Genomic DNA, 24,540 nt, shown 5'->3' with positions numbered 1-24,540 from the left:
AATGACCACTTATGATGTATAACAAGCTTGTAATGTATTATATCTATAAAGGAATTATAATGTATTACAACTATGAGAATTACAATACACTATATTCCTTGCAGAAGAAAAATCGGTGAATGACCAGTAATTATGATATTTGACCTTAGAAGTCATTATAAAATGCTTTATAATGTGTTGTGATTATTGTTTTAAAGCATTATTCATATTTATGAGTGCTTATAACTATAATTATACAGAGCTGTAAGCAGATTTGAATGCGTTATAACAATGTTTATAATGCATTATAGAAATAGGCGTCACAGAAAGCGTTAATAAACAGTACATCAAATGTACATATAAGTATATACAGTATATAAGTATAGATGCAGGTAAAAATATGAAAATGCATTCACAATGTAATGCAAACTATTGATTTTCTGTTGGTTTTGACCCAATCAATCTGTACCTAATGGATGATTATCACATAATGCGTCATCAATGGATTTTATTTGAGATTCCCGGTCTTGGATGACGGTCAGCAGTCTTTTAGTCTGATCTGACCTGAGCTGAGCTGAGCTGACACTGATCTGTGTGTGTGTTTGATGTGAGTGTGTGTGAGTGTGTGTGTGTGTGTGTGTGTGCGTGCGTGTGTGTGTGTGTGTGTGTGTGCTCACCGGTCTGAGCGAGCAGGGGGGTGCTGGGCAGGGCGGGCGACTCGTACGACGGATGGCCGGTGGTTGGGATGGCAGGTACGCCGAAGCTCTTGAGCGGGTGGGCGTGGGCGTGCGGGTGGGCCGAGCGGTGGGGGGGCAGGTTGCTGGAGTAGCTGGGCTCCTCCTCTGTGGTGGTGGAGCCGTGGTAGCTGCCCTCAGGGTCGGCCAGGATCTCCGAGGGACAGGAGGCCTGCGAGGAGGCGGCGGCTGGAGGGAGGGGGTCCGCACTGGGGGTGTTCCTTACCGACTCTGGAGGAAGGGGGGGGTCAGACGGTTTTACAACTTTCACATTCACAGGGATCACCGACCGTCTACATACACATTTAGTGGAAGAACCAATGAACTGTATTACAGATGATTACGTTAATCTTACTGGTGTTAGGAAACTTCCAATATCAACTTTGTAATATGTGCAACATGAGTACAATGCGATAGAGCTGAAACGGTAAGTCGATAATCGATTAATCGTTCAACACAAAATTTGTCAACAAATTTGATAATCAATTAACCCATTTGTGCCCAAAGACTATATTTAGTATGATAAGTAAAAATGCCACAACATTTGTTCTGATTGGTTTAACGTCTTGAAATGTGGAACAGACTTACTTTGGGCAAGTATCTAACAGAACGGCTTCGGAAATTTGTATAAATACCAAATACTTGATTGTGCTCCTTGTAGTTTCTGAGATACAGCCATTTTATTATCATACTATATTTAGTCTTTGGGCACATGGGACTACTGTTTTTTCCTAAAATCTAATGGAGTCTACTGCTACAACAGTAGTCCCATGTGGCAAAAGACTAGATATAGTATGATAAGGAAAACTCACATTTCAGCGGTTCAACTGATCTTGAAAATGTCTTCACATTTGTGCTTATATGCGAGCCCAGAGAACACTATTACCAAAGGAAATGTCAAAATCCAGTCGCAGGCACAAATGGGTTGTGTGTTATTTTAAGCAAAAAGGCCAAAAATGAATTGGTTACAGCTTCTCAAATGTGAATATTTGCAAGTTTTCTTAGTCTTCTGTGACAGTAAACTGAATATCTTTGAGTTTTGGACAAAAAAAGCAATTCAAATACTAAATTAAACTTAAACTAAATACTGGGCTCTGAGAAACTGTGATGGTCCTTTTTTGTCTTATTTCGGACATTATATAGACCGAACAATTTACTGAAAAAACAAAAAAGTAATTGTTAGTTGCAGCCCTGCAATGTACACATATATTGGGTCTTTCTGGCCTCGCTGATGGTCTTGTTTACTTGTGTAGTTCATATAGAGGCATCAGTATAATTGAGACTGTTTCATAACCAGGTGAAAGTTCCTCACAGTAACTTTAAAAAGAAAGCAAATCTTAACATTTTTAAGCTGCAACCAGCAAACTGTTAGTATTTTTACTCTTAGTTTACTTAATAAACAACAAAATGATTAAGTTGAGGTGAGTAAAAGAGAGCATATAAAACATATTTCAGAAGGCAGGAGGTCAGGGAAAAGTGGTTAGTAACACTTTGGAAAAATAAAATATGAATGCAGCTGCATGTGAATGAATGAGTAAATGACAACTCAATGAATGAATATGAGCAGGCCTGACTGTCCTCCTCTGTACGTCTCCTGCTGTCCAGCAGGTGGCAGTGTCTCACCTTGAGAGTCCACCCTGTCTAGATGGGAGATGGGGCTGGCGCAGGCGTGCGGGCGCAAGTGCCCGCTGCCCTGGTGGTAGAGATAGCTGCGTGTCGGCGACGCCAGGCTGCCCATGTGATAATGGTGGTGATGGTTATCAAGGGAATGGATGGGGTGAGCACTAATCACAGCTGTGAATGGAAATGGACGTGGATACACATACACACACACACAAACAGGACGAGATGTTTAACCAGCTGTAATGATGAAGGACGTGGAAGTATTGTTGGTGACACACACATACACACACATGCACTTTTCTGTAGTAAACACACTTGCATATTCTCTCTGTCTGTCACTCAGTCACCAAATTAAGAAAAACAAACAACAAAAATTAACATTTTGTAGGAGGCATGACATGAATTTGTTCTCTTGATTAGACAAACAGCAGCATGAGATGTACTCAGAAATTGGTCATTTCTTCACAAATGTTAAAGGTACAGTGTGTTACAGTTAGAGGGAATCTATTGGCAGAAATTAAATATAATATTAATAAGTATTAGGGCTGTCAATCGATTAAAATATACTTGCCCCAAACTGCATGTGATTATCATAAAGTGGGCATGTCTGTAAAGGGGAGACTCGTGGGTACCTATAGAACCCATTTTCATTCATATATCTTGAGGTCAGAGGTCAAGAGACCGCTTTAAATATTGCCATGCCAGTTTTACTTCACCAAAATTTTGCGTAAGTTTGGAGCGTTATTTTGTCACTTCCCTATAAGCTAGTATGACACGGTTGGTACCAGTGGATTCTCTAGGTTTTTTAGTTTCATATGATGCCAGGATATTCACTCTAGCTTTAAAACTGAGCCCGCTCAAGTTGCTTTGACAACCCTAATGAGTAGGTTTTCTTCAGTGCATCATATGAAAATAAGAATCGTTGTGTTTTCTTTAACTTAGAATAAGCCGTTTATATCTACATACATTCCTCTTCACGGAGCTGGCCGCCATGTTTCTACAGTAGCCCAGAGCAGACAAACCAAACACTGGCTCTAGATGGGGCCATACACGTTTTTTTGCATCGGCCACCGTAGTTCTCCTACCGAGTTTTAGTTGGTTGCAATCTGCAACCACACCGCTAGATGCCGCCAAATCCTACACACTGCACCTTTAAGTGAAGATTTTCCAGATTGACTGCTCACTATCCGTGGATTATGACCCACTTATCACTCTCTCTCTCACACTCTCACACACACACACACACTTACGCTGAGGCGGCTGTGCGTCAAAAGGCATCATCATTTTAGGCCTCATCCCTCGCCGGCCTGCTAGTGTAGACATGCTGTCCTCTGATTCGTGGCCTAAAAGGTACGTATGGAAACCAGCCAATCAGAAAGAGCTGCAACTGAATGATCTGTCTGGAGACCTCAGGATCCTTAATCAATTTTTTATCACTGGGTTTTGATTGCATCTTTCTAAAATGTCATCGTCACACTCGGCAGCATTCTTTAGCTATGAACTAATTATACTGAGTGGATTCACTGTACTTGCAGTCTTCTTTGCTCGCAGCACTGCGATCATGATAAGTAATGGACATTATGTATGAAAAGCATGAAATGTTTTTTTGCATGATAACGACATCAAATACAAGTGTTGACTTATGAAACAAAAACACCATCCCAATCTCTCCTGCAGTCCCCCACCTGGAGGTAAACCTGAGGGTGTAACACACTTCCTGCCTTTAAAAAAACCCAACTGTTTTCTTAATCAAGCTCCCAAAATGTACTTTCCTGTCTGCCAGCCAAACTCAAGAAGTTTGCTCAGTGTTATTATGCATGTACGCTCAGGCAGCACACTTTGATCTCTTTCCCATAACATTAAATTCTAAGTCCTCCCCCCCTTGGGCGAGACTGACCACGGTAGGAGTTGCGCCGTTGCTGCAGGTGGGGGTCTCTGTCCAGGTTGCTATCAGCCGGCGTGATGTCCTGCGAGGTGCGGGGGATGGGCGTTTCGGTCATGACTGGGTTGGGATCTGGCGACTTGTCCATGGGTTTCAGCTCCAGCCTCTCGTGGTGAATCCAGAGATCAGGTGGCTTCAGGTCTTTGGAGTTTCCCTTGTATTTGTGGGAGCCGTTTGTGGACTTAGAGGCAGCCCGCTTTCTGCAGGAGAGAACACAGACAGAGGTAAATGGTGAAAGACTTGACATCATTTATAAAGAGAAGTACAAGTAAGAAGATTAAGCCCCGTGAACTTTCCCCTGGGACTAGGAAACTTTTCAGGAATTGATTGCATTTCTACCACAGGGACCAGGGTCTAAATTAAGTTCCTCCGGGGAGATGTTGCCCCCTAAAAAGACCCTGGGGGGGTAGTACTTTCTGAAAGTACCAGAACTTTCGGGGTGGAGTTTGCAAGGTGACTGTCGCTGATTGCTTTCAACTTGTGTTCCGCTTCATTCATAAACAAGAAAGGTACTCTAGTATCGATTTAGGACCATTTTAAGACAAGGGGAGGATTTTTCTTTGTTTGATAAAGTTAAAAGTAATGTTAGGCTGGTTATTTTCTGATTGTTTCACAGCGGTTACATTCTAAAGCACAAATAAATAACCATCAAACACCCAACAGAAGATTTACTGTGGAGACAGACGCTCTTAAGTTTAATTTTCTTCCCCTGCATTTCATTCATTACATCCAACGTGCATCAATAAATACTATGCAGCAGTAAATGAGTAAAATAGTAAAAACAGAGTTAGAAGATGTGTTTTAGAAAAGGACCATGGCGAACTGAGAAACAAAAAGAGGACAAGAAAGGTAAAAGTGGGACTGAGCCTCTTACTTTTTCTGGTGGGACGTGGTGCGCCGTGTGCACAGGAAGGCCCCCACCACCACCACGATGATGGTGAAGGCTCCCACGGAGATGATGATGACAATGACAAGGATGTGACCTTCGCTGTTGCCTCCCACCCCTGATTTACCTCGAGAGGAGATAGACTGGATTAGACTAGATACATTTAGAAATACCTCTTTAAAAAGACACTGACGGGGGAACATGTCACATCTAATACAGCAAAAATATGGACACAAATTCAAAATTGCAGATTTCAAAATGCACTGACAAGAGAAAAGGGACTAATTTCTGACTTTGTGGGCACAATCAGATCATGATATTGGTTGCTGTAGTGTCTCACTGACATGCACACTAATATTCTACTATTATCCTGAATATGACAATATTCTGAATTTGTAATACAGGTCATGTAAACAGGATGTTCTGTTTGGATAGTCCCAATTAGGCCTGATTCCGCATGGAGCATTTTCAGATTAAGACATGTGGGATATGCCGAAATTATTCAGGTTTTAGGAGCGTTCTTTGGACATGTTTACAGCGCATGCAGAATATGTGTCCCAATTGGGGTTTTTACGGCAGTTTGCGACGCACGGCCTCTTGCCTGTTTAAAACCAGCTCTGTGCGTTGTATACAAACCAACTAGCCGACAGTTTGCAGAGAAACATGACCTAAAGAAAAGCCCACATTCCTGGTTGGAAGGAGAAACACACCTAGACTTGGATATCAACAGGTTTTTGGATATGTGCAAATATCACAACATCGACCCTTTTAAGAAGGTGGTTGAAGGAATGAAAGAGGGAGGCTGTGTTTGCCTGCGGTTACGTTAATCGGAGCATGCATGGCTGCATGTAAACGTGAATATTAGTGGAATATTCATTTTAATTAGCCATGTAAGCAGCTTAGTAACGATATTGTCTTTTTTGGAATAAGGGCAAAAACGGAACATTAGTGTGCATGTAAACGTAGTCAGTGATATCATGAGGGCTGTTAAAGAAGGCGGGTGAGAGGAAAATCTTACCAACTGCAGTTCCAGGGTCCTGTGGATGTTGGTTGCCTGAGGGCCCCTGCTTCGGTGGATTTGAGGCTGATTCCAAATGGAAAATAACATGTTTTAATAAAACTCTTAAGTGTTTTCACAGCCTCTTCTACTGTCACATTTATGCCTCTGTCTAACGTTCAGGAGATACATTATGATCTGAAAATGTCTAAAAGCACAGATAGATTTCGCCGGTCATGCAGCCCAGAAGATGGTAATCTCTAGAGAGAGAGAGATACACGAGGTGCAGAGTCAGCAGTGAAAGATAAAGTGTGGAGGGGGAGTTTACCTTGGTCATTAGCCATTTTGTCAGAGGACTCAGCTTAACAGGCCAAAGGAGAGCAGGGAGGGAGAGACAATAAAAAGCAAAAAACAGGTTAGCTGAAAAGAGCAGCGTGGGAGACGGAAACAAAGCGAGAGAAGGGGATTATAAGGAGGAGGAAAGAGGCAAAACTAGAAGAATGAGAACCAAACAGAAAGAGTGTACTACAGTACAGACGCAGCCAAGCCCACATCAAGAGCAAAGCATCAATGTAAAGATTAGAATTATCCTACAAATAGTACAATAAAACACATACTGATTTTCAGTAAAAATACTATACTAAACATCCCATGAGTAAAAACGTCTTTAAAAAAGATGCAGCCCTGTCAAACACATTCCGATACAAACAAATAAGGTGCATGGAAAACCACCAATCTGTCTTTTTTACATATAGAGTTGCAAATTTGCTGACCAGAAACATCTCTGTCTCAGCTCTCAAGAGACTTTCTCACAACAACTTCATCTGGAAAATTTGCCTAGAAAAGGTATTTAAGCCAGGACGTTGTCCGGGAAGGAGCTGCGTTGGCCGATCGTACACACGGAAGCACACATACCTGGTGGATTACTTTGTGATGTGAAGCTTGTATTTGAACGGTTTGTGATCATCGTGATGAAAGATTAAATAGTTCCCGCTGTGATAACTTTCCAGGGCTGTAAAATGTTGTCTGCTGTGCAGTGTTTTTGGCATCTGATAAACCTCTGAATACATTAATCTGTTACTCCTACTGGACTTCCTGCATTGCATTTCACTGTCTCACCGGTGCCTTAAACTACACGCCCCCACCAACGCAGCCCCCTGCCTTGTTTTAACGTTTACGCTCTGAATCACCACTATCGTCGTTTCAGCAAACAGATGCAAATATTGGATTTACTATTTCTTATTATTAATATAAATCCAATATTTATTCTCTCTCCTTTTAGCTCTTTTAAACTTCAAACAACTCCTGAGAAAAAACTACGGCTCTTTAAAGTGGGATTAAATTATTTTGCGTATGAAATCATTCTTGAACGGACAAAAGAGTGGATGATTCTACCAGTTGTCCTCAATGTGTTCCCATCTTATTGTGTTTACCAAACTTACTCTTTGGCGTGCGGAAATGTACGGCATCAGACAGGGGGCCCATGCCCTTTGAGGTTCGTGCCTGGATCTTGAAGTAGTAGGTGGTGTCCAGCGTCAGCTCCTGGATCTGGTTGGTCAGGCGGTTGCCCACCACTGGCTCAATAACCCAGTCGTGGATCTCAGCGTTCACATCTGTACTGTAGTAGATGATGTAGCCTACAGCGGGAAGAGTTAGAACGAGAGAGACAAAGATTCAGTGGCTTTAATGCAGAGCAAAATAAGATCAACTAGAATGTTTCTGTGCTACTTCTTCCTAGTCAAACTGCACACTAAGAGTCATGAATCACACTCTGCGTTAGGTTTATATAATTCAGTGCATTACATCTCCTTGATTTAGTAAAAACGTGTAAACCTGCAGAGCAGTGATCAGATGGAGATGGAGATTCCTCTCTGACCACTACTGCAAGGAAAATACATTGTCTTAGTTTGGACATTTTAAATACGTAATCATTTTGTCGAGAACAGGGGTTTTCAAAGTCTGAGGATGTAGGCCTCCCATCAGACAAAGCTTGGGAAAAGGCGACCCCTCACTCCCCTCTTAGTGTACATGCTTAGTTTCGCTCAATTCCTGGATGTCTATGGGATCATGATTATGTTATTTGATCACATTGACACTCAACAAGAAAGTCTAATATTGCTGTTTGACATAACTTCAGACTACACCAAATACATAATAAAAGGTCTGTCCTACAGCATTGATTAGTTTCTCTGGGGAAAACAATAAAAAACTACTGTATCTCTGAACTATCACTTTAACCAAATCACACACATTCAGGCTATTCTATGTGATCTTATTTTGATAACTAAAGCAATATTTTTCACTTCCAATCCCCTGAAACTGTGTGGAGCCCTTCTGGCGAGGCCCGCCTCACACTTTGTAGATCGATTCTTCACCTAAATGTGATTAGTCAGCATTTAGTGAGGAGTTGTTACAAAGAGGTTTAAATGGTTAAAATGAAAGAAAACAAGTCAGAGTTTTTTCAGTCCAGAAACACCAGATTTTCTTTTATAGTTAGAGAGGGATATATAGGTTGAACCTGAGTCTAGATTCATCTGTGAGACCACAACATATGTAACACACAAGAGAGACTTTGGGACTCACCAGTGATCTTTCCATTGGCTTCAGAGGGAGGCTGCCAGTTGACTATTATGGTGCGAGGTTTGTTCTCTTTGCTCACCACGGTCAAGTCCTTCGGAGAGGAGCTGGGGACTGATTGAGACAGGTCATTTGTTGTGTTGTTAAGTTCAGATAAAAGAGTCATTAAAAAAAAAAAAAGTGTCATTAAAGATGACAAATGTTTTGTATAGTTTTAAAGGTCTTATTGATAACAATTTTTATGTAGACAAATATAAAAAAAGAAATAAAATAATAATACATCCACAGAGCTTTTAGGTGCCAAAATAAAGTATGGATTTTCCTGAAAAAAATTATTATGATTGTGAATTCATCATTTTTTAAATTTTGGTCAGTCCAAAATGAATGTGTTGTTTATCTCTGTGGATATCTAACGTTTGGTTCCCACTTCTAACAAGGCTTGTGAGCCAATAGTAAAATGACTTTGGTATCACGTGGTATCTCTGGGTCGTCAGTTAGTGTGGAAAATACAGATAAAATGGAGATTGACGGTAAGTGCCTGGCAACGACTTGTTGTGAAGTGAATGCAATGGAACATCAGTGAGAGAATGCAACATCTAGTGGCTGAATGTTATCCATGTTATCAATAGCACCTTTAAAATCGACAAAATGGTGCCATCATTAGTAACTTTACTACAAGATACGAGTAAACTGTGTGAGTGTTTTTGCATGTGTAGCGTGTAGCTTAGCACATATCTTTTGGATACTGTGTCTGCATTTTATGTGTCTATGTGTTGTGTGTCTCTTGCGCTCCTACTGCCCTCAAAGGACCTAAGGTTTATGTCTTGTTTACACATGTGTGTGTTTATGACCTCATAGATAAAATCCACTGGCAGACTTGTGAAACAAACCCCTGGCTGGGCAGAAATGATAACTGGCTGCTCTCCTCCCCTCCTAATAAAAACAACAAAAAGTTCCACTTCTGTTTTAAAACTCCAATAAATCTCAAATATTGAGACGCTGTTTCAAAGAACATTAGCGTTTGTTTTTAATGTTCGGTTTATTGTCAGGCAACTTTTAGCTCAGCAGTTACAACTTACAATGAAGTATCTGCAGTATTACTGTAGGTACGCAGTACTGCAGGAAGCTTAAACAAATACTCAGGGGATTGTGCATTTTCAATACGGAATGGCCGATGGATTTAAAAGCACTATGAGTAATTTTAACACCGATACAGTCAATTTAGGCAATTTGGATCCAGTGGACTCGGGGAAGACAGTAATCGTTCACTGTCAGACACTGTGCCAAGGAAAAGGTAAAATGAAGTTTAAGAGTAATGGAATAATAAATCAGGAAAAGAATAATGAACCAAAACAAAGGGTATTTTGTTCTATAAGCTGAACCCATGAAAGAGTCAGGTCTCGGTTTGCTCCTCAGGCTGAGACACCCAGAGTCTGCAAATCAAGAGCAAAAAGTAAACAAATAATTTGTTTTAATACAAAACTGTATTCTTATGATTATGATTATTATTAATTCAAGATTTGTCAAATTGCGTATTTTGCTTGGAAGCAGGGTTAGTCCAACTCGCTGTCAGTGGACAGCAGAGCAGTGCTGAAATTATATTCCGCAATTACCAAATTTGCTGCAGGTTTCCTCAATTTCACTTGCAGTTAGTGTGAGATCTATCGATAAATACCTTATTATCATTTCGGTCATATTATACTGAGGAGCTTGTTTCTCCACAGGTGTGTCCTCTCCTTCCCTTTAGTCTGCAAACAGTGAAACGTTACTCCCGGCCAGCCAGGGGCTTGTTACACTGGACATATTGGTTTATGTTTTTATGTGATTATGTACATTGTGTGTGTTTCTGCACAATTATTTATGTGTGTGTGTGTGTTTGTGTGTGTGTGTGTGTGTGTGTGTGTGTGTGTGTGTGTGTGTGTGTTTGTTCCTACCGGTCTCAAAGGTGGTGCCCTGTGCAGTCATGCTCCATGTGCTGGTGCGGCGCCCTTTGGTCACCATGACGGAGAACTCGTACAGCGTGTTGGGCTTCAGACCCGTCACCATGTGGTTCAGGCTGGTGGTGTTGGCCATCTGGGGAGAGACGGACACACACACAAAAACACAATAAACAAGAATTCTGTTTGTTTGAAGGCAGATTAAATCCAACACTTATGAAGTCTACAGGGCATTGGAAGTATTTTGTCAGCCACAAGAATAAAACTATTTTTAAACACACTAACGATTATTTTTACAATCCATTAGTCTGCTGATTATTTTCTTGATTAATTAATATTTCAGAAAAATACCCATTGCAAATCTTCAAATGGCTGCTTGTTTTCTCTGGCTTTTGCTTAAAAAAAACAATTAAACAATTATTACATTATCAAAACAGTTGCCGTTCATTTATCTCTCAGTCGTCTAATCCAGGCCTATTCAACTGTTTATGAAAACGGTAATCTGCTGAAATTCAAAGGTGTAGTGTTTTCACATTTAAATTCCTAGCTTTATAAATCAAATAGGAATTGTAAATGTCCGGCCAGTTTGCAGTTGTTTTTCAAATCTGGCTCTTCTAAAAAGGTAATTGAATAGGCCTGATCTAATCGATTGATCACTGGTCTGAATGCTGTGCAGAGTTGAGGATACATTACACACCCTGACCACTGAGTGGAACCAGAAGCTTTTACATTTTGTGATGCTCAGTCATGTTTGGTGTGAAATACAGTGCCACACACGGACAAGTGTAGCCATTATGAATAAGCTGCAAAACCAAAATACAGCAGATTACCATCGTCATTAGTTACACAAAATATTTCACACTCCTATGGCATTAAAATGTTAAATCAGTGGGCAAATTAGAGACAAATATTAGGTTATGTAACCATTCGTCTTGATATTTGCTGGCCTGAGCTGACGGGTCTCCAACAGGTTCGCCGGTCTCTAACAGCCCTATCTATAACGTTGCGTGCTATGACAAAAGTGCAGTTCTCCGGTGGGGGCTGTCAAACAGAGGGCAGGGGGATAGGAAAATAAAACACTCTGTTCTGAAGAAACACGCTGCCAGTTTGAGAGCATTCTTCTCTTCAATAATGTACAAGCTTGTCTGGCTAGACTCGCTCCAAGAGTAGAGAGGACATGATGAACAGCAGCATCACTGCTGGTTAGACTGGTCTCAAGATGGACTTGCATATATACAGGATGTAGTTTTCAGAGTGTAGAATCCACTGATGAAAAAAGATCAAATTGACTTGTTAACATATTGAATTTGGTTAATGGGACAGAAACATAATGAGCCTGTGGAACTCTTTAATTACTGTCACAGTGAGAGAATCAAACCAATTTCAGTATCAAGCTGTAAGATTTGCCTGCTGAGTCTGTGTGTGTGTGTGTGTGTGTGTGTGTGTGTGTGTGTGTGTGTGTGTATGAATGGATGAATGGAGAATGCACTGTCAGATGTACAGATGTACTTTCTAGTTCTCAGTTTATCTTGCCCTTGCTGAATAATTTAACGATAAACGTTAAGTAGGCCTTTATCGGAGCTCTGCGCGGTCATATAAACATGAACACATACATCCCTGTACTTCTATCTTTGTGAGGACACTTATTGACATTCCCCAGCCAGGGGACCAGCTCAACTGTATTTGAAGCTTCATTTCACCGGTTTCCATTGAAAATGACTTGTAGCCTGTTTCTGTATGGCTTGTAGTATGAACACACTATAAAACTCGAATTGGTCCTCACGAAGAGAGATGTGACTCACTACAAATATTTGAACTTTATTTAATACATTACAATCATGACTTCCTCTCAGATGTGAGGGCTTCTGCTCATTTTGTTCTACATCATTGTAAATTGAATACGTTTGGGTTTGGGACTGTTGGTCAGAAAAAAAACAAGCAATTTGAAGACCTTGTGGGAAATTGTTATTTGCATTATTCACTAGAATATAATAGCAATATTAAAGTTGTATTAAACTACTCAGAGACTACTCAGAATGAGATCAGATCATGGTTGCTCATGGCATGTTGGAAGTCGGCCAATAAAATAACATGATTTTGTTCACTGTAAACAGCGGAATTGTATTGCTAGGCAACAGCTGGGGTCCAAGTTTACTTCCTGTCAGCTTATGTCATTCACATACACCGCAATGGGGAATAAACTGGGACACATTTGGAATGTTTACCTTTACAACTGTGCAATGGTCTATGCACCAGTTGCTCCTCTGTTGTTTTTAAAGAATATGTTTGGCATTTTTTGCCTTTATTGGAGAGTGAGGAGTGACGTGGAGGAGGTGCAATGGCCCCTTCGAACTCCTTGCTCAGACTACGCCCATCTTCAAACTCCACCTTCATTTTGATCTCAACTACACACCTGTACATTTTCGTGTCTGCATCTTGCACGATTACTAAGCTATCGCAGTGACAACATCTGTTCACAGACAGACAGACAGAAATATAAACACCTGGCAAAGTACTCAAAACCACTGCTGTGGTAGTTCCTGCTACAGTACGTGTCTCCATGATGACTCACACAGACTCACAAGGTGAAAACAATACAAGCGTTGCAGTCGTGGGTGGTAATGAGACACCATAGCGAGGCCTTTAGAGTTTAATTAAACCTTTATATCTACAGATACTGATAGTTGTATAGTCAGACAACCTTTTACAGGGATGCAGAGCAAAGACAACTTTATTTGACCTAAATCTCATGATCGACTCTTTCTAGTGCTTCGAAAGTTGGATGAAAATAGATTATTGCTGGGTTACAAACATCAGCATTATGCAGCCACTGTTCTTGGGAGCTGCTGTGGGAATACTTTATTATATATCGTCATCGTACGACATTACTTTTTTATTCTCAGCACATCAATACATCTCTCTAGTAAGCGTCGGCGTGAAGGGAAGCACGAAGTCCCACAGCACAGAAATCGTACTGTATTAAATGAAGGCGTATCACCAAAGTTTGATCAGACTGAAGTGATGCTTTAGTGAATTACACCAAGTTGTAAACAAGTTACTTGAGCTTAAAAGTGCTGAGCTAAACCAGAAAAAGGAGACGGGGTTTAAAAATTAAACTGGAGCTTCTTTTCTTGGAGAAAATCCTCAGTAAGAATTTCAGAGCAAGGCCTTTTGAATTCAATAATTTCAAGAAATCGACTTCCTGAACTGAACAAAAACACATTAAAAGCAGGAAGAGGACTCTCTTACCTTCACTTTAGTGTTGGCGGGGATGTTGGTCTTCCAGCGCACAGTGTAGAAGCGGTTATCTGTGATCTTTTGGTTCTTGGGCAGCGAATTGTCGGCCCAGGTCACCTTGATGGTGTCGTGGCTCAGCACGGAGGCCTGAACGCCCACGGGTGGCATCATGGGAGAGGGGTCTGGTACTGGGGTGTATGGAGCATGGAAGAGTTCGTACAGATCAACATCGGGGTCTATGGGGTCTGCAATTCAGGCAGGACCACCGCATGCATGCACACAAATTAAAATGACAAAAAATTAAAACAAAAAGAAGCGTGGCGGATCAGACAGTGGATTTGAAAACAGGATGCAGGGAGGAACGAACAGGAGAAAATAAGGTTAATGGGTTAAAATGAAGAGGAGGGAGGGAGTGCAACAAGGATGGGATTGGGAAGGATGAAGAGAAAGAGAGAGAAGATTTCTATTAGAAAAACAGACTTCTACAATAAGACAACTCTACAGACTTGTGTGCTATATAGAAGCTACAGTACAATATGTGGTGTTCTATCAACAGCTACTGCAGCGCTACAGAGAGAGAGAGGAGGAGATACTCTATTCATAGGAGAAGATTACAGTAAATGGAAAACTAGTCTGAAAGCAGATACCCACAATCCTACGGCAAACTCACACATTCAAGTGTTGATGAGAAGCAATACTGAAATATGTTTACATCACGGAGCTTTTCACAACATTTTAAAGCAGTGTGGATAAACAGAAGGACACTGAATGCACTGGAACACAACGTCAACAAGCGGAGTTATGTCCTTGAAATCTATAGAAAGAATATCGAGGCTTTAAATTAACGCAGCCTGCAGGCAGAGAAGAGGGTCACAGACACATGTGTGCTCACTGGGCTGCTGCTGTTCTCAGGCTGAAAAGCTTTGAATCAATACTACATAATGATGTGCATCACTCCTATGTGAGAATACAAATGATAATGTGAGTTGCAATCCTAACCCTATCTAGTTTGGTTTATAACAACTCCATTTTATTGTTTGCATGTTGTTGCATGTTTTAATTAGTACCTATTAAAAATGTAGCATAACGGGCCGTCCACAACAAGAACGATGACTATAAATATATTGTTTTAAAAATATTTTTTAACTCAAGAGGATGGCAGAGTCCACACTACAACTATGACGACAACAACAGTGCTGAACGATGATGTTGGGATCATCAAAGGAAACGATAGAAACACTGACAGCCAATCAAAATCCATCCAAATTTACAGCGAGACCGTGCGCGTGGCACCACTGTTTACAGAACATTATTGTTCATCAGTGTGGAGGCTCAAATCGTTATAATCATTGTTATAGTTATTGTTCTTGGTGTGGACAGCCCTTAATGGTGTCCAGTATAATATTATTACTAACATTAATATTCTTTTTTTTTTCTAACGCGCTGTGAAATACCATTTGTTTTGTATTTAATATCTTTTATTACGTATTTTTATCCTTCTTGTTTTCATTTGAATGTCTTGTTTTTAATCTTGTTTTCTTGCTGCTGGTCACTGAAAGTTACCAAACGTAATTTCGTTGTATGCCTACAATGACAATAAAAGTAATAAAAGTTCTCATCTATTGATTCTAGTCATATCAAAACAGTAGTAAATGTCAACACCTTCTCAGTTTGTGTCATTTTATACTGTGATATCAATATACTGTGTATTGTGATATAGTCATTTTTTGGGAAATTTAATTGAGAGGCGTTTTTTATCGCTACAATAACAATATGAAAATGGCAGTTTTTGGCTAATGCAATAAAAAAAAAAGACACCTGAAAAATTAAAATTCTTCATCACATTGATGCAAAAACTCTGTAAATCCAACGCTAAAACAATCTCTGATGGTTGACTAATTTGGATTGTCTCACTGTATATCGTCATATCTATTTATTCAACAAGCAACAGTGGTGGAAGAAGTAGTAAAGTAAAATTACTAATACCACAGTGTAAAAATACTCTGTTACAAGTAAAAGTCCTGTTTTCAAAATATGACTTGAGTAAAAGTAAAAAAGTATTAGCATCAAAATATACTTAATGAAAAAATATTTGTGGGGCAGAATTGTCCCTTTTGGAGAGTTTATATTAGTATATATCACATTATTGGAATATTATTACTGATGGTTTAACAAGTAAGCAGCATTTTAATGTGACAGCTAGTGGAGGTTGAGCACATTTTAACTACTTTATGTACTATTGGTTTGTTTAATATGTAGCACAGTATCATATTTTAGAAACCGATCATATGTTTTGTTTGTAAAATCTTAATCTATAAAGTAACTAAAGCTGTCAGATAAATGTAGTGGAGTAAAAAGTAAAATCTTTTCCTCTGAAATGTAGTGGAGTAGAAGTATAAAATTAAAACTCTACTCAAGTAAAGTAAAAGTAACTCAAAATTGCACTTAAGTACAGTACTTGAGGTACTTAGTTACTTTCCACCAATGGCAAGTAAGTACTGAATTAAATTTTGAAATCTAGTGGTATTCACCTTTAAGGGCCCCATACAAAGTGCAGCCCAGTATTTGAATATGATAAATGGTGTTTAGTATGTTGCGTAACAACAACCTGTTGTTTATGTAAGACTGACAGTGTGTATATGTGCTCGCACAAAGAACACTTGAGTGTGTTTGTGTGTAAGGTGCTTGCGCCCATTACAGCCCATAAAACCCAGTGAGTGTATGTATGAGTGTGTGTGTGAGGGAAAGAGGGGCTCAAACAAGCAGCTTCTGGCCGACATACTGAAGGATAAACGCTTCAAGATGGCCTCCTGGCCGCCGGTTTCACTGCTCTGTCCTTGGTTTGGGTTGTGATGGAAGAAAAAGCTTTGGTCAGTCACCCACGATGACACTCCTCCTCGACCACCTGTTGGTCCTCTCCTCTCTGCCTCGCTCCATTTGACACCTCGTTGTACTGAGTTGCCCTCATTATAGTCCCGAGACTGAGTCAGAGTGTGTGTGTGATGGAAGATCCGAGCATTCATGTGGTTGTGGAGAGGCACTGAGGTTTTTGGAGTGGCATGCGAGGTGCATTTCTCTACCCAGTTAACCAGTAGAATGCTCTGCAGGAAAAAAGGCCGACTTGCTCTTGCAACATTTTGTTACAGACGCGGGTGCAATCCCTCGTTTCCTGCTCTTCAGTTAAGACGTCATATTATTATAACGCATTCAACCTAGCACTCTCTCAACCTAAGTTCACCAAGTTTTTCCTCAGTTTTTTTTTTTCAAAAGTAAAAGTGCTATGTAGGTCAGCTCGTCTTTTTAATTCCAACTTGAACAAACTGGCAGGAAGGGAACGCGCCCCAGAGGATTCAGCAGCAGACGATGGTGGTGGGCTTTGGTTCTGCTTTGAGAGGAAACGTTTGGATCTGACGAAGGGTTGCCAAGGACACCACAGGGGGTCCGCGAGTGTGCAGCGCTCTGTGTGTGTGTGTGTGTGAGAGAGCTTCATAGACAGAAGTGTACAGTATGACAGTGTGCGGGTGTGTGTGCGCACACTCAGACTGCCACCCCCCCCTCCAAGCGTGTTGACGTGATTCATGTCATCCAGCATCCCACCCCTCTCAAGCTCGGCGCTGCAATGGTGCTGCGGCAGAGACAAACTGGAGTGATCAAGGCGGAGCGGGGAGGCGGGAGGCTGGATGGTAGAGGAGGCGGGTGCAGACCACATTCTGCGACACCCCGGGGTGCACGGGCTGGCTGTCTTCTGACAATGTCACATAAACTGTGTGAACTCAGCTAACACGCAGTCTAAGTGGCAGTGTTTTCACACTTTAAGATCATTTGTCATCACGCTGGATGGAGACTGAAGTTCTACTTCTAATTGTTAACGGGGTTGTGATCGGAGGCTTAAAGAGTTATAGATCGTCGGGCTGGCAGCCAAACTGGATTGTCCATATCATTAGGATGATACATAAAAGCTGCTTCATTGATAACATCAAAGGGAACAGAGCACAGTCCGACTGAAACTGGATTTTTACGGCCAATATTGATATTAAAAAAAATCCAGTTACATTCTCCTAAATTTGGTTATGAAAGAATTGTGACCAAGATATTGATTGAGCTGGACATTTTACGATTGGAAAATAAGTTCTGTAATGGAAACTCTGTTTCTAAATGACTTCAAACAGACAGTATCTTCTGCATTTCTGGCAGCTGATCGTACGGCTATTTCTTGTGACTTACTGACGGATATATACACCTGCCACTGTGTCTGTTGGGCTCTACTACAAAGTACAGCGTACAGCCCTTTGTGCATGCGTCAGACATTGTGGTTGACTGGCGGAAGCTATCATAAATTGACTTTTTATCCAGTTTTAAGCCACATTTCTAAAATACACTTTTGAGATCTTGGTCATTTTTAATTATATATTTTAAGTGCATGAAGGATTTGAGTCTTTGGACGTCTGGATCTTAAAGCTAGAGTTGGTAATCGTCTTCAAAACATTTTTTTTTTATTTGTTGAAATTTTCTCTACATCTCGACAGCAATCAATAAATCAAATACCCTCACAAAAAAAAAAGAAAAAAATCTGTTATCTGTGGCTGTCGTAGGACTGTAATAAGCCTACCTACCCGCCTACCTGCATGCACTCTGCCCGTGCACTCATTGTGCGTCACCAGAGTCTTCCACAAGCTGCAGTAATGTTCGTAATGATAATTGTGGGGGAGTGGCTCTAGAGGGAGGCCTGAAGGGACGGACTGTCAGTGTTGCCGACTTGGTGGCTTTCTCTCTAGATTTAAGGACTTTTGGAGCTAGTGCTGCTAGCTACTTTCATTGGAAAAGAGTTGGCAACACTGGGCTGGGTTATCCATTTGGATATTTTGGAAAATATAGTGTACTCTTGCTAGTTTTTAAAGATTACCAACCCTAGCTTTAAGTTATCAGAGAAACAAGCTGAGCAAACAGTCGCAGCAGCTTGGCTCGCAGACCCTCCAGGACGTCCTGTATCCGCCAAACAGTGTCGGAGAAACGCAGAATTTTAACGTGGATCTGCTTTATTCAGTGGTTTTGCCGGTTTTAATCACCGGGTCCGTTGGCTTTGGAGAGGAGGAGACCTCTGTGGATAATTTGGCTCCCAGTAAAAACCTCCTGAAAGCTGAAAACAGAAGGACTCCTACCCGGGAGAAGCTGACTGCAATGATGGCAATGGCGGTGAAGACAACAACTCCCATTATTCTGCGCTACTTCACTACGTCACCACACTCCATCTTTTGTTATTGTTTTGATTCAAAGACCCCTAGCAGCAGAAAAATTATGTATTGTTCATTTAATATACTATAATTTACTATCCTGCACTGTAAATGTAGGACTGGATGTGCACAAAACAACCCATCTGTATGTTCTCCAATAATATTTCTGTCCATTCTTTGTGGATGGATATCTGTTCCAACAACATATGGGAATCTCATCCCCTGAAAACTGGCGACAACTGGTAATCTAAGGACCAAATTTGAGGGTTTTGAACATCTGATTAAAAAGAGACTCAAGTATACTGGGAGCCATTAAGGAGAGAGTTAATGAGAGCAGCGAGACACCCCGATGACCCGTTATCTCTTTGCTAATTTGGAGTCGAGACACATTCTCCCTGATAATGATCTCAGGTTAGAGAGAGCGAAGATAAATGTCAGTCGAAGACAGTGCAAGTATATCCCATAATACAGTTACAGTTAATGTGATTTAAGTTGTTACCATTTGCAGCGTATCAAGATGTAAGAGATCATGTTTTTAGGTAACCAAGGAGCAGATTTGTGTGTAGTTCATACCTGACTGTGGTCTGGTGATGGCGCTCTCGTACACTGGAACCCCCTCGCCCACGTTATTGTAGGCCTTCAGGGTGATCACATAGTGGGAGCTGGGGTCTGAGAGAGACAGGAAGAGCGAGATAAATTAGATATCCAACCATCTAATCAAGCCGAAACTCTCTCGAGTCTCGACTCGTAATTGCGATATTGGCCAGAATGAGTATTTGAATACAATCGTTCCTCTTTCTGTGATTGTAATGAAGGCTTCAATTATGCATATATATAGATATTTTGCATCAATTACTCCGCCAAATCTCATTTCCTAAGATTATTTAACCTAAAATCCACTTCTAGACCCCTTCCTGAAGCTTTAATTACTGTAGAAAAATAATAATAATGCATTTAATTTATATAGCACACTTTAAAATACAGCAAAATCTCAAGGTGCTTCAAATCAAGGGTAAAATAATCATAATACAACGTTAAAAAACAATTTACACAAAAGAACAATGCGATTTAAATGAGTTAAAATAGAATAAATTCAATTACAGACAGAATATTTCAGTTTAAAAGGAAAACACATGAATCAAGGACCCTCGGGGGAGGCTGAGAGGAACAGGTGAGTCTAAAAAGTGTTTGGTGAGTAATTATACCATTATTAAAAATCAACAACAGAGTACGACCTACGTAACACAAATGGAACAGAATCTGTAATTTCCTATGGAAGGAAAATGGGTGAGTTACTTTTCAACAGAGTAAAATCACTGCTCATTAATGAAATGAGACCTATCACATCAGTGCTTTCTTTTTTTATTTAATAATGCTTTTCATTGTTTCCTTATGAAAAAAGACTACAACAACATAAACCAAATAAAATAAAATAATATCTACATATAACAGATAGTAACTGTAAAGTGAAAAATAAACTATTCAACAACAAAGTAGGAGAGAAAAAAGGTAGTAATAAAAATAATAATAAAATAATAAATAGATAAACATAAATAAAAATAAATAAATTAATAAAATGAATTCACACACCAGATTCCCAGCACCTACTTATATCCCTGTGGCCACCTACAGCATAAATGCAGAGTACATACTGTGTGTTTAAGGCACATTTAAAAAAGAGTAAATAAAACAGATTATAAAAATAATTAAATAATATGAATATAATTAAATAAAATATTAAAACAAAATGAATTAAATAAAGGTTGCACAACAGTGCTTTCTTTAATAAGAAAGTGTTTAATCTAATATTAATGAAGTTAGTGCGGACGATAATGTGTGTCAGTTTCTAAAAGGTTGGACTGATCCTACGAAGAAAAACGGCCCTCGCAACAGCAGGACCCAGCAGAGCATTTTAGTGAGGTACACCATTAATCTGATGTTTTATTTGCTTCGATGACAGCGAGTATTAAAATCACCAAAACAAGTTTGTTTTATTTAAACATTTTTGACCTTTAATTATTGTGTCCCCATTAGGCCAATCAGTATAATTAGCGGCTCAGGCGTGCGGTGGAGAAGATCTCATTAATTCTGTAAATACTCACTGTGAGGCACACATGAATTGCTTCATATTGTCTATGCGTGTGTGTCTGTGTGTGTGTGTGTGTGTGTGTGTGTGTTTGCTCATTTGTAATTAAAATGTCAAAGAACCAGTCAGTTATATGTTTAAGTAGGACAATCACTGCAATGTTTTAAATTATGACATTTAGAGCAAAGACTCATTCGTCTCCACGGTCTCATCAATATCAGAAAAATTTGACAAATCAGCTGAGATTCTTCAGCGTAATTATGTGGTTATTATCTGAGAGATGAAATCAATATCTCCATAAAAACAGAACACTAGCATTGCAATGTTTTCATTTGTTCTTACCGAGGTTCTCGATGGTGAAGTAGCGTTGCTTGTAGTCCACTTTGACGATCTGTGCGTGGGGACTGCCGATGCCGTAGCCGATGGTGTAACCGCGCACCACAATGTCCTGGTTCTCTGGCGGCGTCCAGCTCACCACGATGCTGTTGACCAGCGGCCGGACGTGGAGAGAGCTGGGCTGGTCTGGTACACGTGATTCTGGTGAAGGAAAAAAATGTATGTATAGTTCTTCTATTCCAGTGAGACAATCTGTTAACTAAGCCCTGTTTCCATCACAGGAACTTTCACCTGGAACTAGGAACCTTTTGAAAAACTCATTGCGTTTCGGCTGCAGGCACCAGAGTTTAAATTAAGTTCCGGGGACAGTTTACGGGTCCTTTTTACCCCCTAAGAAGGCCCTGGTCAGGGGGCGGGGGAGGAAAGTTATTTTCTGATTGTTTCACGGCACAAATAAATAACCATCAAACATTCAACAGATGATTTACTGTGGAGACAGACGCTCGTAGTTTCATTTTCCTCCTCTGCATTTCATTCATTACATCCAACGTGTATCAGTAAATATATGCAGCAGTAAATGTCGTCACAGCGAGACAAAAGCTTTTTTCAACGTGTTTTTTCTCGATAAAACAGGCGGACACACTGAACTGCAGGCTGCAGAGTGTGTTAACTGTTTAATTTTGCCTATTCTTCGCAGGTCTTTAGACCGCAGTGGAAACATAGACAACAGTGGGCTGTTGAAACCTTTTAGTTCCTTGAAAAGTAGTTCCTGGAACTAAAAGTCCTGGGAACTTTTGGTGGAAACCCGGCTTTAAACGCTGAAAAACACTAAGCAGTAAAAAGACTGGAAACGTAAACCTGGCTTGGTGTGTATGAATTGTGTAAAGCAGCTGGTTTTACCATCCAGGTCGCTCTCAAACGTCTCTGCTGCGTTCCACTCGGTGGCCGGTCCCGTGCCGTTCACTGTCATGGCCGACACCCGGAAGGAGTACTCCGTCCCACGCTCCAGAGCTGGACAGGAAACACAAACCAGTCAGATTCAAAGCATTCAGACTGAGCTGTGGCTCAACTGAATTTCAAGCAGCAATAAAAAACCCTTTCATTAAAACTTCTCTCTCTCTTTTTTAAAACCTGATTTTATTCTATAACCTACTGGTGCTCTCCACTTGGCTGCTCAATCGGGGCTTTGAGTTGCAGACACAATAAATATTTTGAAAGCACAAATATTTTAAACACATGTCCGATACTGCGCTGCACAATTTAAGGAGAAAATCTATAAGCCTGCCTCGGGAAGGATCAAGTGAAGGTTTCTGTGGGGCAATTAACTTTCTTTTCCACTCAATATCATGGAAGTGATTGAGATTTATTCTTCAACGCTGATTAATACGTTTTGGTGGGTAAAGACTTATTTGCCCGTTAAGTAGTGTTATAAAAAAAAGTGTGAAATAGCAGCCAGCACAAAAAAAGTAAAACACTAGGCAGCAAAAAAAAGAGTAGAGGGTCTGGATTTTTGTTCACATTCTAAAGCTACGTCTCCTTCAGACAGAGCCGCCTCACCGCTGGGTGCCGACACAAAAGAGGGGAACGCCTGCTGACAAATGATGTGTTGCTGTATTAATTTGCTGTAAAATTTTTCATCATCGTCACGTTGTCCCATTTGCACGCTACATGCTAATCCTGTAGTCTTTTCTCTCTGTTCCCCCTATTCTGGGCCGCCCTTGGGGGTAGCTTCTGAAGACTGCCTAACTATCCGTGCCTCCAAGGCTACAACATCTCGTTCTAAACGCTTTTGAACCAACAAACACCCCTCTGTTTCACCCCCCAGAATGTTCTCAAAAATCAACTTTTAAGTGTATATTCTCTTTGATGCAGCACACAGCGTGAGGCCGGGCCACTTGAAAGCTGCTGAGACAACATCTAATATTAATCACCATTGCTGTGTGTCTCTGGTGATATTGTGCATATTTCGGCGGTAGCGGCGGGTAATGTTGGGGTACAGTAAGAGATGTTACTCCATCTCAAAGTATTCAGATCAAATGCAGATGTTGACTAAATAAACAGGCTGACTCCAAACAACATATCAAAAACATCTTCAGTCTCAAGATCAAGATTTTAAATATTGTAGCATGTCAGCTGACAGGATCTAGGATACGTACAGCAGAAAAAATGGAGTCTGATACCATAAAAGTTTTGAAGTAGGACCTATATAAAGCATCAAAAGGGAGCGTTGGGATTTGGTAGTCCCTAAGATCAAAATAAAAGCTTTTTCATTCTGGATCCACCATTTTAAAATCATGTTCAACAATCATATATATATACTGTATAAATATATATATATATATATATATATATATATATATATGTATCACAGAAGAGCTGGAGACTATAATACAGCTATAGACAGGTTGTGTTGTGAGTCCGAGCACAAATCACTCACAGTGCTATTATTTTTTCGATGGTCCTGTTCACACTCAGCATCAAAACACACCCTCAGTGATCTAAGTGGACCGCTCTAAACACAAGCGTGAACACAGATAAAACAAATATGAGCAGCAAACTGAAATTTGAGCATAATTTTTGGCTCGAGCTGCTTTTAAAATGCATTTTAGTGCCGGGTGTGAACTGCTGCGCTCTGCACAAACTGCACGTAACTGGGTTTAAAGTGCTTGGTCTAAATAGCTCCTCTCCACCTACACACACAGTAATAAATGATCCACATTCACACCCACTTGCAGAGGGTCTTTCTAAGAAACCATAGACTGTGTATAGGAAGTGGATGTAGTCATCTTGACGTAACCCATTGGTTTGTGACACAAGAGGGTGAAGCTAAGTACAAACGAAAGCTGAATTAGACATTCTTAGGCGAGCAAAATGTTAAAATTAACTTTCATGAACTGAGAACACACTGTGAAAGTGTTAAAGTTGTAAGACAAAAACACGGACAACTCCCAGACCGGACAAATGCCGTTGTGGCG

The 24,540-nt window shown here is 40.4% G+C and overlaps 1 protein-coding gene across 11 annotated transcripts in view; it reads right to left on the bottom strand.

Annotated features, from left to right (window-relative positions):
* The window catches only part of neo1a (neogenin 1a), a 210,048-nt gene that overhangs the window by 4,294 nt on the left and 181,214 nt on the right, over positions 1–24,540 (bottom strand). For 4 of the 11 annotated variants that reach the window (XM_037792359.1, XM_037792400.1, XM_037792409.1 and 1 more), the window contains exons 14-27: positions 22,466–22,576; positions 21,572–21,766; positions 19,717–19,812; positions 13,925–14,157; positions 10,673–10,811; positions 8,745–8,852; positions 7,604–7,798; positions 6,490–6,522; positions 6,183–6,248; positions 5,153–5,291; positions 4,234–4,478; positions 3,587–3,679; positions 2,337–2,507; positions 657–944 (exon numbers count right to left, since the gene is read on the bottom strand). In XM_037792359.1, coding sequence (XP_037648287.1) covers positions 657–944; positions 2,337–2,507; positions 3,587–3,679; positions 4,234–4,478; positions 5,153–5,291; positions 6,183–6,248; positions 6,490–6,522; positions 7,604–7,798; positions 8,745–8,852; positions 10,673–10,811; positions 13,925–14,157; positions 19,717–19,812; positions 21,572–21,766; positions 22,466–22,576 — 2,112 coding nt within the window. The remainder of the gene's footprint in view (positions 1–656; positions 945–2,336; positions 2,508–3,586; positions 3,680–4,233; positions 4,479–5,152; positions 5,292–6,182; positions 6,249–6,489; positions 6,523–7,603; positions 7,799–8,744; positions 8,853–10,672; positions 10,812–13,924; positions 14,158–19,716; positions 19,813–21,571; positions 21,767–22,465; positions 22,577–24,540) is intronic. The other 7 variants (XM_037792392.1, XM_037792444.1, XM_037792384.1 and 4 more) reach the window with 5 other exon arrangements.

The sequence above is a fragment of the Sebastes umbrosus genome, chromosome 2 (assembly GCF_015220745.1).
Source record: "Sebastes umbrosus isolate fSebUmb1 chromosome 2, fSebUmb1.pri, whole genome shotgun sequence".
Lineage (NCBI taxonomy): Eukaryota > Metazoa > Chordata > Actinopteri > Perciformes > Sebastidae > Sebastes > Sebastes umbrosus.
Note: the sequence above shows the minus strand (reverse complement) of the source record. Positions and strands in the feature narration are given on the sequence as shown.